This window comes from Balaenoptera physalus (assembly GCF_965194825.1).
Source record: "Balaenoptera physalus genome assembly, chromosome: 5".
Classification (NCBI taxonomy): domain Eukaryota; kingdom Metazoa; phylum Chordata; class Mammalia; order Artiodactyla; family Balaenopteridae; genus Balaenoptera; species Balaenoptera physalus.
In genome coordinates this window covers 2,967,063-2,980,371 of record NC_138884.1, presented here as the reverse complement: position 1 = coordinate 2,980,371, position 13,309 = coordinate 2,967,063, and the positions used below count along the sequence as shown (strand labels likewise).

Genomic DNA, 13,309 nt, shown 5'->3' with positions numbered 1-13,309 from the left:
CCCCAAGTCCCGGCGCCGCCCGCGGCTGCAGGCGGCGCGGCCTGTCACCCGGGCGCGCGGAGGCCGCTGGAGCTCCGGGGGACCGAGACCACCGATCCCAGGGTGCTTCGCGCGCGCAGTGCCAAGACGGTGGGGCGGAGCGGCGCGCACGGCACCCTGGGAGGTGTCGTCTTCTGCTCCGGGAGCGTAGAGCCGTCCGAGGCGCACTCACTGGCACCTGATTGGCTGTCCCGAGAAAGTGACAGGGCTTCGCGGCCCAGGGCCGAGAGCGGCGAGGAGGCGGGCCCGCTGGGCTTTAGGCGCGAGCGGTTGAAAGTCGGTTGGTATCGGTTCGGCCGCCGAGGTGCCGTCCCACCGCCCAGCCCGCCCCATGGCGGACCCGGAGGAGCTGCGGCTTTCCCCGCAGCCGCCGCCCTCCTCTCCCTCGTCTTCAGACGCGTCTTCAGCATCTTCCCCCGGCACCCCGGGGGGTTTGGGCCGTCCGGTTCCGAACAGGAACAGCGGCCGGCCGGTGGACCCGCTGGAGGAGGTGGAGCTGCAGATCGGAGACGTGAGTGCGGCCGGCGGGTCCGGGCCGGTCCCGCCCGTGTTCAGGATCCGCGTCGGGAGTCCCGGGCACTCCTCCCGCGCCGCGCCCGCGCCGGGGGTTCTTCGTGCCCGGCCGCCGGGTTCCCGTCCGGCGCTGTAACCCGAAACCGCGCAGTTCGCATCGCCCGCCCCACCTCGGCTGCGGGGCTGGGGGCCAGGCCGTGATCCCTCTGCCGGGACTTTAGGCGCCCCTGTCCCGGTGGGCCGCCTGCCCAGAGCCCGCTGACAAGGCGATTATCTGTCCGGGCGGACCCAGTCAGGACGGGTCACTCCCCGCCCGGGGGTCCAGACGGCTTCCCCTAACGGGGCAGAGACCCCTCCCCGGGCTGTGTGCCGGGATGCCGGGTGTGGACGGCTCTGTTGAACCTCCAGTTTCCAGACCCCGCCTCCCCGAGCGGTCCCGGTTTCAGGATTTAAGGTCAAGTGTAGGGTGTGTCTTAACTGGGAGAGCCTCCCGTGCAGATCGCAAACTGCGGAGTGAACTCCGTTAATGTCTCGTTGCTTAGTGGGTATTTGTTGTTCTAGAAGATGGCGAGAGTGCTGCCGCAGTTTCTGTCTCTGCTGAGCAGTATGGTTCCAAGTGAGCGCGTAGAATGCAGTGCGGATGTGTAACGTGAGGGTCTGTTCTTTGGTCTGTGCGTTTTCACGGTCTGCCGCGTTCACAGGTGAAGACAGTGGAGCACGGCCCTTGGTACCCACGTATCAGTAAGAGCTGTGTCATAAGAAGACCTTCAGATACTTCTGGTACTTGGTGTCAACGGACCCAAGTCGTCTTGTTGAGCTAAATGAGACTCTAGTGTATTTTCAACGAAAAAAAATGCTGACTGCTCCTGTCTCATCCGTCACGGATTATCTTTCTCGCAGACATACTTCCTCAAAGTTTACTTCATATAGAAGAACTTCTGGGACTTCCTGGGTGGTCCAGTGGTTAAGAATCCGCCTTGCAGCGCAGCGGAGGCGGGCCCGAGCCCTGGTCGGGGGACTAAGATCCCGCGTGCCACCTGGGCATCTGAGCCACGCGCTGTAGAGCCGGCGCCTGGCAGCTAGTGAGCCCGCGTGCCCCAAGGACGAGCCTGCCTGCTGCAACTAAGACCCGATGCAAGCAAAGAAGCAACTAAATTTAAAAAAAAAAAAAAAAGAAAAGAAAGAATTTCTTAGGTTCCACGAAAGAGCTGATGTTTTAGTTTGTAGATTTTTTTACTTTTAAAGAAAATAACTTGGGCATTGGATTCGAGGTTCTAAGTTATTTTCAGGTTGGTTTATAAGATGCGGAGAGAATTAAAAAAAATTTTTTTTTCTATTGTTTGACTTTTTTTTTTTTTTTTTTTTAAATTTCAGGCAGCATTTTCATTAACCAAACTTCTTGAAGCTGCATCTGCAGTATCAGCTCAAGTGGAAGAGCTTGCCTTCAAGTGTACAGAAAATGCACGTTTCCTTAAAACATGGCGGGACCTCTTGAAAGAAGGCTCTGATTCCTTGAAGCCTGACAACTGATTTGACTGTAATGACCGTACCGCCTCGTTTATGATGTTTGCACGTGTGCCGTGTGGACAGGATGATCACCGGCGGTTCTGTGTACAGAAGATGACATTGTTCTTGGTTTTCTTCGTTTTGTGAAAACAGAATATGATGTTATTTTTGATGTTGGCCCGTTTATCTTTAAACACTTTCTGTTCTCTAAACTTTCAAAGACTCTTCTGTGGAGGTTAATTTAATCAGTAGATAATATTAATAACGCCACAGTGCCACCAGTAGCAAACTAGGTGGACCATTATTCTCTTCAGTTTGCAAGACGATACCAAAAATGGCAGAGTTTGAAGTCGAGCTTTATTATATGGACCAATGTTAGATTCAGCTCCATTAGGCTAAGTTCCCTAGAACCAACGATTGTGTCTTATTTCTTCTATATTTCCAGCAGCTAGAAGTCTGTTACACAACAATCACTAAATGTTTGATGAATAAGAGTTGACAACGTAATTAAAAGCTGTTTTTTCTTCCTGTTTTTAGCATGAAGATTATAATTGTTTCTCGAAAAGATATTTGAGTCAGAACCTCATTGACTTGAAGGAAAATGGTATCTTTTTTTTAAAACAGGATTTTGAACTTTAACTGGTGACAGCTTTTTAAAATATATGATAAATATTTTTCACCCTTCTATCATGCTTTCCAAAAAAGCTTTTACTGAAACCTGTCTTGAAAGAACGCCTATTTTTTTTTTCTAAGGTAAACTGCTTTTATGGCTATTTCTCATATTTGATGTTGTTATATGTTTGCTCTCTTTGAAGTGCCTTATCAAAATTGTCGCTCTGTATTATTACTTTTGGAGCTTGGCAAGTGATAATTCTAAATTCTAAATATAATAATTCTAAACAAGTTACTTTTAAAAAATGCATCAAATTTAAATGATGCAATTATTTTCCTATTATTTGATCTTCATGACAGTGTCCTATTTTACTTGTCCTGTATCTTACGTTGCGCTGCCTCTCTCTCTCTTTCTCTTTTTTGGTGGGTTTGTGTCGTATATGTCAGTGATTGAACCAACTAATTCTCTTGCTATGTAACTTCTGGATGCCTCTGATACAGTATCTTACTTCTTTGTAGGTAAGGAGGTATGTACAGAACTATATTCCCAAGCCCCACAATGGGCCTGTGAAAGGGGACACATGGATGGGCAAAGGATAGTTTTGTTTACCATATTAGGTCATGGTTCTTGATTAATTTTTTTAAGCTAAGGATAACACATATGGTGTGTTCCTATACCAAAGAGATGCTTATTTTGATATTAGAAAACTGTTTTTCTTATGTGTCATGAAAATTGCAATTTTTAAAATATACAAAAATAAACTTTTGTTCAAACCAAATGTTATTTCCATTTCTTTGGGTTCATTATTTTAAAACTTTTTACTGAAATATTTCAAACCTAACAGGAAAGGTGAATGATTTAAAGAGCACCAGTGTATTCTCACCACGCGGATTTAATGAATGTTAACATTTGGTATGTTTTCTTCAGATCTATGCGTGTATGTAAATGTTAGATGCATTTGAAGCTTGCTTTGTTACCTCTTTGATCCCATCCCCTTCTTCTCTCCCCAGAGATAACCACTGTCCTAGAGGTGGTGCATATTCTAGTTTGCGTTCTTGTATTTTTAATACGTATGCATGTTTTCAAAACACTACAAAGTACTGTCCTGAAACTAATATGATACTGTAAATCAACTATACTTCAGTTTAAAAAAAAAACTGTACTATTTTGTGTCTGTAGTAACCAGCCTCCAGAGGGCCCCAGTGGTCTTCTCTCGCCTGATGATACCCGTGGCCTTGTAGATTCTCCCACGTTGAATAGTGCTGACTTGTGTAGGTACCAGCATATTGAGGAAATGCGGTCTGATTTCCCAGACTATACCTTTTGTCCATTTTTCTGTTATGTTTTGTGTTTCCCTTATGGATTTGTAGGTATTACATATTTTGAATACTAACTAATGATCCATTATGTAGGTTTCAACTATGTTTTGTAGTCTGTGGTTTATTTTTGTATTTGATTATAGAGTCTCCTTGAATAAACGTTTTTCATTTTAATTTAATCTCACCAATCTTTCATAATAGTGTTTTCTGGGTCTTGTCTAGGAAATGTCATAAAGATGCTCTCCTGTATGTCTTTCCAAAAGTTAAAAAAGTTTGTTTTTAATGTTTGCGTGTTTAATCCACCTGAATTTCTTTTTGCTTATGGTTTAATTTTCGGGTCTTGTTTTGCATGTTTATTTTTGTATGTGTATAGCTGTTCCTCCAAATACCATGTCTCAAATGCTACATGTCATTCGATTGCCATGTAAATGCCTCGGTCTGAGCTCTCTATTCTGTTCTTTTGGTCTATTTGCTTGATCTCAAGCTAAGATTCCCTGTAACTTCCCCTGTTTCGGCTGTGTCATGAGTGTGATCTGTACTACTTTGGTTTTTGTGTGAGTTCCTCTCCCTGCCCCCACCATGTATGTTCTTTTAAGTTAGAAAAAGCATGTTAGTTGATTTCTAATGTAATTGCCATCAGCTTGGGCTAACCCTGATTTCAGGCACTGAGCTGTCTGTGGACACTTGAGTTAATTCCTCTACCAAACTTATAGCTGCTAATGTCGGAGCTCACAGGCCTGCAGCTCCGCTCTGCTTATAGTTTCTGTTGCCCAGCAGGGTCCACAGAGAAGTTCATCTTATTTTCAAGAGTGGCTTTTAAAGAAAATCATCCCGTTTTATATTTCTTTTTGCTCTGCTTCATGGGAGAGATTGGGGAAGAGCTCAGGGCATAAACATTTCTTTAAAACTTCAGAAAAAATTTTAAACTTAGTAGCTCATTGCCAGCTCTATACAAACCTCAGAGGACAATTTATTATTCTGACTGATGTAAACTTTTAAAAGCCTCAAGAGGCTGAAGTCAATAAGATGGAATTTTTAGCATTAAAATAGTGTATTTAGTTTCAAAAGTTCTTAGTATGAAATATGCATCAGACAGTATGCTGGGAGCTTTATAAACATTATTTCATGTAACCATATTAGCTCTCTGAGGAAAGTGATATTATTCCTATCTACAGAATAGAAAACAGGCTGAGATGAAATAATTTGCCTGAGGGCCTCCAACACCAAAACTAATATGCTTGTCTATAACATACCTAGCTACCGAGCTTTTGGTTAGACCTATTAATATTCAAGGTTGTGATTTTATTTACTCTTCCCATGCGATGGTTTATGTGTCAACTTGGCTGGACCACAGGGTACCCATATATTTTGGCCAAACATTCTGGGTGCTTGTGTGAGGGCATTTTTGGATGAGATTAACAATTAAATTGGTAGCCTGAGTAAAACAGATTGCCCTTCATAATCTGGGTGGGCCTCATTCAATCAGTAGAAGGCCTTGGAAACATAGCTCTTCCTGCCTGATGACCTTTGAACTGAGACATTAGCTTTTCCTGGTTCTGCAGAGCTTCTGGCGTTTGGACTTGAACTAGGACATTGGCTCTGCAGATTTTTGGACTTGCCAGCCTCCATAATCACATGAGCCAATTCCTTATAATAAATCTCTTTATATATGTAATATATATATATATATATATATATATATATATATATATATATACATTTGTTGAAAGTCTGCCACATTCTTCATGTGGAAAACATATTGGTATCATTCCGTGTAAGAACAGAAATGACTCAGACAAGCCATGTTTTTAACAGAATTAAAGTTTGGGTAGTTTATTTTCAAAAGAAATCTATATAATTATATATTCAATAAATTTGCTATGTTTTTGATTCCAGTATTTTCATGTTTCAGACATTTTGGGGGTATTTAAAACTACCCGAAAACATTTTATTCCTGTGTAATGTTTTCAAATTATGAAAGGAAAAAATTTCAGTAGCTCAGAGCCAAAAAGTATCTGATGAACTTGCCGACCACATGAACAGAAGGTAAATTCATCCCCTGATGACTTTCTCTGTAGAGTAAAAATGTCCTATAGAGTAAAACATGCAGATCTTTTCCCCCTGAAGTTCAGGTCCTGAATCAGTGCATTATAGCTCTTTTTTTCTTTTTCCTTAACTGCTTTATTGAGATATAATTTACATACCATAAAATTCACCCATCTAAAGTGTACAATTCAGTGGCTTTTCGTATAACCGCAGAGTTGTTTATCTAGCACTACAATCAAGTTTAGAACTTCTTTTTGCCCAAGAAGATCCTCTACTTCTCAGGCATCATCTCCCCAACCCTCCCACCTCAGTAACCTCTGATCTACTTTGTCTCTATGAATCTGCTTATTCTAGATATATCATGTAAATGGAACCATACAGTTATTTGAACTTTTTGTGCCTGGTTTATTTCACATTCATCAAGTTATAGCATGTGTCAGAATTTATTCCTTTTTATGGCTGAATAATATTCCGTCATACGTATACACCACATTTTGTTTATCTGTTCGTCAGTTCACGGGCACTTGGGTTGTTTCCGTCTTTTGGCTGCTATGAATAATGCTATGATGAGTATCTGAATACAAGTATCTGAGTCCTGTTTTCTTCTGGGTTTATACCCAAGAATGAAATTGCTGTATCATATGGGAATACTATGATAAGCTTTTGAGGAACCGCCAAACTGTTTTCTACAGTGACTGCGTCATTTTACATTCTGACCAGCAATGTAGAAAGGTTTTCAATATCCACGTCCTTGCCAATACTTGTTATTTTCTGTTTTTGTTTTTGTTTTTTTTAATTATAGCCCTCCTAGTAGGTGTAGTGTTATCTCATTATAGTTTAATTTGCATTTTCCTAATGATTAGTGGTATTGAACATGCTTATTGGCCATTTATGAATCTTCTTTGGAGAAAAGTCTATTCAAGTCCTTTGCCCATTTAATAAATTGGGTTGCTTATCTTTTTTGTTGAGTTATAAGAGTTCTTTATATATTCTGGACATTAAAACCTTCTCAGATGTATGAATGAAACTTCTTTCATTCTGAAGATTGTCTTTTCACTTCTTTTAATAATGTTTGTTGATGCACAAAAGGTTTTAATTTAGATGAAGTCCAGTTTATCCATTTTTTTCCTTTTGTTGCTCATGCTTTTGTTGTTATATCTAAGACTCCATTGCCAAATCCAGGGTTTGGAAGATTTCCCATATATTTTCTTCTAAGTGATTCATGTCATATTTATGTCGTTGATTTGTTTTGAGTAAATTTTTGTATATGGTGTAAGGTAGGGGTCCAAATTCATTATTTTGCATGTGGATATCCAGTTGTCCCAGCACTATTTGTTGAAAAAACTGTTCTTTCCCCATTTGATTGTCTTGTCATCTTTGTTGAACATCAACTGACTGTTAAATATGAGGGTTTTATTTCTGGACTCTCACTTCTGTTCCACTGATCTGAATGTCTATCCTTGTTCTAGCTTTTCTGATTCATTCCTTTGCCATACTTTTATTCTCTTTTTATGATCTCATATAATGGTGCTCATTTAAAGCAAAAAGACAACTGGGAAGGAAGTGACAGAGAGGTGCTGTTTTGAGTTAATATCAGAGCTCTTTTTTCATAGTAATAAATATGTTTATTGGCTCTCAAGAGAGGCTTGAAGAGAGGTAAGATGAGTTCTTAAAACAAAATGTCTGTACTTTGCTAATAATCAGACATGTTCTCTGATGCTAGTATACTGATTATTCCAAAACCGTAAACCTTTATTTAAGAGTGTCTGTGATTCTTACTTTTGCTGGTAAGCAAGACAGACAAAGCTCTACCTTAAACTAGGAGCTGCAGATGGACTTTTTATATTCTTGTAGTTAAATACAATTTAACATTGCAAATTGAAAAGATTCTATACTGTCTACTCCCAGGAATTTACTGCAGTGCTATGCACACAATGGGTACTCAATAAATGCATGGTAAAAGAATGAATGAACCTTGAAGTAGATTTCTCTTAGTTTCCTATCCAAAATATGTACCAGTATATACACATTATCAATATAATTTATTTCCCTTTACATGGGCATCAGTCATTTTGATTTTTTCCCAAATAACCTCATGTCCATGTAAGCTAATTTATTTTAGCCGTTATTATAAATTATTTTGTGGCATTTATTTTATACTAATAAATCCATCATGAAGCATCCCACAGTATTCTCTGTGTAGAAATAGGTTTCAGTCGGTTATGAATAGGAATTGAGTCTAGTTGATTGAGAAATGAGTGATAATTCACAGGGGTCTGTGAAAAGAGCTGGCTTCATTAGCTCAGAAGGCATCTCCTGCAGGGGCCACATTTCTACCCAGATGAACGATGGAGCATATGTCTTCTGACTTCCTTTGCTGTCAATAGATCTTCTCTGTCTGTAGTTATACCAAAACTGATGGATCATTTCTTTGAATGGTCTTGTGGTCAGAGTATAGAGAATTGGGTTCAAAGCACTGTTGATAGGCAGAATAAAAATCACTACCCAAGACGTTATGGTACCTGGAAGAGAAAAATGAAATTCCTTGAGTGTTTATGGATCTTTACAAGGTATGGACATACCTTGTCCTGGTTTCCCCGCCCCTCCCCCCAGCCCCCCACACTGACTTTTGAGTCTTAATTTTTTTCCCCTTGATGTCACATAATTAAATACCAAGTATATATGTGTTTCCAGATGTTGTTCCAGGGTGCCAGTGTTTGAGGGAGGAGCTAACACTATCAAAAACCAGGTGTTTTGCTAAGTAGCTTTTCTTGAATACATCAACAAAAGTATTCTATTGGGTAGAAATGTGTTCTACCAAGTGATTATATATTACTCGGATATGATTCCATCTTAGGAAAAACAATATTGTTTAGTATTTAAATCATACCTTTTCAAGTGTTTTAATTATTAGATAGTACATGTAATATTTCTCAGAATATATAGACTTAGCTTTAATAGATTTCTTTTCTGCTATTTATTTGGTTTGAAAAACAGGTATGCATTTTTAGGCTTTTGACTAGATATTTATTTCGGTAAAAACATCTTTGCCTAACCTTATCTTAAAATTACTGCAGTATATATGCAACTACCTAATACTCAGATTTTTATTATAATTTAATTTATGCTCTCTTCCCTCTTTTACTTATAAAATGTAAGGCACTATCACGACCAATCATGGGATAAAGCAAAATTAAAGTTGTATGTTTATAAATTTTTAAGGTGTGAATATATATTGCAGTATACATACAGTTAACAGGATTTTATACATTTTTTTATTGTGGTAAAACATACATAACATAAACTTTCCCATTTTAACCATTTTTAAGTGTACAGTTCAGTGGCATTAACTACATTCACATTGTTGTGCAACCCTCACCACCATCCATTTCCAAAACTTTTTCATCTTCCTACACTGAAACTCCGTACCTTTAAACACTACCCACCCCTCCCACCCTCCTCCCCCTAATCCCTGACAACGCCATTCACAAACTTTTTGTCTCTGTGACTCTGACTACACTAATTACCTCATATAAGTGGAATCATACAGAATCTGTCCTTTTGTGACTGACTTACTTCAGTAGCGTAATGTTTTCAAAATCCATCCATGTTGTAGCATGTATCAGAATTTCCTCCCTTTAAAGGCTGAATAATAATCCATTGTGTGTATATAACTCATTTGCTTTAAGCATTCGTCCGTTGATGGACCCTTGGGTTGTTTTCACTCCCACATTTTGGCTACTGTGAATAATGCTGTCATGAATATGGGTGTATGAACGTCTGTTTGATTCCCTGCTTTCAATTCTTTTGTGTATATACTCAGGAGTAGAATTGCTGGGTCACATGGTAATCCTATGTTTAAGTTTTTGAGGAACCACCATACTGTTTTCTACAGCAGCTGTGCCATTTTACATTCCTACCAGCACAAGAGTTCCAATTTCTCCACATCCTTGCTGGTACTTGTTATTTTCTGTTTTTGAGAAGAGCCATCCTAATGAATGTGATGTGCCTTATTTTTAAAGATCAAGAGTGCCTTCTTCTGTTGTCTCTCACACTCTGGAGTAATGTTCCCTAAATTGCTATGTATTTCAGGAAGAAAAATTTCTTATGTTCTAAAAAAGAAATGAAGTAATTATTTGATAATCATTTTGACCTGTGTTCCTTTCTGGTCATCTTAAGCATGGGATTATCAGAATTTCAACACAGTGAGTATAATTTATTGGAATCATTGTTCCTTTGTTCCCATAGTCACTATGTTTTTTGGCATTTGTGGAAAAAATTGAACACATGGCAGGCTCCAGCTTGCACCAGGAGAAGCTGTAGCCCCCGCCATGCTCTGGCTCCAGCCCCCCAGCCCTCAAGGCAGCAGCTGCCAGTGACCCAGGAGAAGCCCTGGCTCACATGGGGCTCTGACTCTAGCCCCTTCGTCTCCAGCCCCCAAACCCCCACCAAGGCGATGGGCCTGACATGCCCCAGGAAAACCCTTGCCCCTGTTTGTTTCAGATTCAGCTCTTCCACCAAAGCCACTGGGCATGTGCAGACCGCATAGGGGTGCTACCACATAAGGACACAAGTCAAGCTCAGGATAGGCAACTGTTTTGCCTAATTTCACAGAGACAAACAGAGGAAGCCAAACAAAATGAGATGACAGAGGAATATTTTCCAAATTAAAGAGCAAGATAAAACCCCAGGAGAAAAACCAAAAGAAGTGGAGATAAGTAATTTACCTAACAAAGAATTTAAAGCAATGGTCATAAAAATGTTCACCCGCCTTGGGAAAGGACAAGAGGTGCCCACAACTGTAACAAAGAAACAGAAAATGTAAAAGAGAACCAATCAGAGCGGAAGAATACAATAACTGAAATGAAAAATACACTAGAGGGTATCAACAGTAAAGTGATACAGAAGAATGAAACAGAAGAATCCTTAGCAACCTGGAAGACAGAATATATATATATATATATATATATATATATATATATATATATATATGGCATGGTAACTACAAACCTTAAAACAACAATAGATACACACACACAAAAGGGAAAGGAACCCAAACATAACACTAAGGAAAATCAAGGGAAGATGCTAAAAGAAGACAAGAACAGAGAAGAACTACAAAAACAACCAGAAAACAAGTAACAAAATGACAATAAGTACATACCTACCAATAACCACTTTAAATGGACTAAATGCTCCAATAAAAAGACATAGGGTGGCTGAATGGATTAAAAAACAAGCCCCATCTATATGCTAGCTACAAGAGAGTCACTTCAGAGCAAAGATACACACATACTGAAAGTGAAGAGACGGAAAAAGATATTCCATGCAAATGAAAATGAAAAGAAAGCTGGGTTAGCAATATACATATCAGACAAAATAGACTTTAAAGAGAAGTATGTAACAAAAGACATAGAAGGGCACTTATATAATGATAAAGGGGTAAACCCACGAAGAGGATATAACATTTGTAAACATATGTGCACCTAACATAGAAGCACCTAAATATGTAAAGCAAATATCAGACATAAAGGGAGAAATTGACAGTATTAGAAGATGGTAGGAGACTTTAATACCCCACACACATCAAGGGCTAGATCATCCAGACAGAAAATCAATAAGGAAACAGTGGCTTTAAGAGACACATTATACCAGTTGGACTTAATAAATATCTACAGAACATTCCATTAAAAACAGGAAATTACACATCCTTTTCAAAAGTGCATACAACATTTTCCAGGATAAATCACATGCTAGGCCACACAACAAGTCTTAGTAAATTTAAGAAGGCTAAAATCATATCAAGCATCTTTTCCAACCACAATAGTATGAAACTAGGAGCCAATTACAGGAAGAAAAGTGGAAAAACACAAATGTGTAGACTAAACAACATGCTACTAAAAAACCAATGGGTCAACAAAGAAATCAAAGAGGAAACAAAAAATTACCTTAAGATGAATGAAAATAGAAACACAACCCTCCAGAATCTATGAGACACAGCCAAAGCAGTTCTAAGAGGGAAGTTTACAGTGATTCAGGGACACCCCAAGAAACAAAAAAATCTCAAATGGACAACCTAACTTTCTAACGAAAGGAACTAGAAAAAGAACAAACAAGGCCCAAAGTTAGTAGAAGGAAGGAAGTAATAAAGATCAGAGCAGAAAGAAATGAGATAGAGACTAAAAAGTAGTCAAAAAGATCAGTGAAACTAAGAGTTCGTTTTTTGAAAAGATAAAATATTGCTAAATCTTTAGCCAGACTCATCAAGAAAAAAAAGAGAAGGGATCAAAATAAATAAAATTAGAAATGAAAAAGTAGAAGTTACAACTGATATCACAGAAGTACAAACAATCATCAGAGAATACTACTAACAGTTATATGTCAACAAATTGGACAACTTACAAGAAATGGATAAATTCCTAGAAACATAAAAACTTATAAGAGTGTATCAGGAAGAAATATGGAAAAAGGTATTCCATGCAAATGGAAATCAAAAGAAAGCCAGAGTAGCAATACTCGTATCAGACAAAATAGACTTTAAATGGAAGACTGTTACAAGGGACAAAGACTGACACTACATAATGATCAAGGGATCGATGCAAGAAAAGGATATAGCAATTATAAATGTATATGCACCCAACATAGAATCACCTAAATATGTAAGGCAAATATTAATGGACAGATTTTTTTATTTCTTTACAGGAAGAAAAAATTCATACCTGGTATTTCTACCTGAAGCAATGAGAGAAATTTCAGTATAAAGATGGGTATCCAGCACAATGCATCGGTAAATACAATAAAGAAAAAACGTTTGGCAAGGATCATCTCTTTCCTAACTTGATTCCGTACTTTGGTTGCTGTTATGGCACTTTGATGGATGCTGTAAAACATGCTTCCATATGAAAAAACTATGATGATAAATGCTGCTAAGTTAATACCTGTGAAGAACACAAAGATGATGATTAATGAATAAGAACATTCTTTCAGAACAAGCAAACATACCCTTAGCTGTTATTGTAAAGGAGAAGATACAAAGACCACAATGTGTTTTTTGTTCTTTGTAAGAATTACTAAGGCACAAAAATCATTAATTAAAAAATTTAAGTATTGTTGAAGCTATAAGAATGATGAGATGTTTAATTTTAAAATGGCATATTAAAATTAGATTATAGTGATTCAATGACTATCTTGGGCTTATTAAATTAATCTCTCTTGTGTTAATTTTTTTGGTAATTCAATTACTTTGTTATATTTTGAGAATATTTTTCACAAG

General features: G+C 38.7%; 2 protein-coding genes across 2 annotated transcripts in view; one reads left to right on the top strand and one right to left on the bottom strand.

The window, feature by feature from the left end:
- Positions 1 to 198: 198 nt before the first annotated feature.
- Positions 199 to 3,449, top strand: LOC309660806 (renal cancer differentiation gene 1 protein). The gene is made up of 2 exons (XM_082461933.1): positions 199 to 550; positions 1,927 to 3,449. Exons 1-2 carry the CDS (start codon positions 371 to 373, stop codon positions 2,080 to 2,082), a joined length of 336 nt encoding a protein of 111 aa, XP_082318059.1. The 5' UTR covers positions 199 to 370; the 3' UTR covers positions 2,083 to 3,449.
- A 301-nt stretch (positions 3,450 to 3,750) lies between these two features.
- The window catches only part of RXFP1 (relaxin family peptide receptor 1), a gene marked incomplete at its 5' end in the record, with an annotated part of 80,279 nt that continues 70,720 nt past the window's right edge, over positions 3,751 to 13,309 (bottom strand). The window contains 2 exons of the mRNA XM_082463171.1: positions 3,751 to 8,558; positions 12,756 to 12,974. Of these exons, the coding sequence (XP_082319297.1) occupies positions 8,257 to 8,558; positions 12,756 to 12,974 (521 nt within the window). The 3' untranslated portion in view covers positions 3,751 to 8,256. The remainder of the gene's footprint in view (positions 8,559 to 12,755; positions 12,975 to 13,309) is intronic.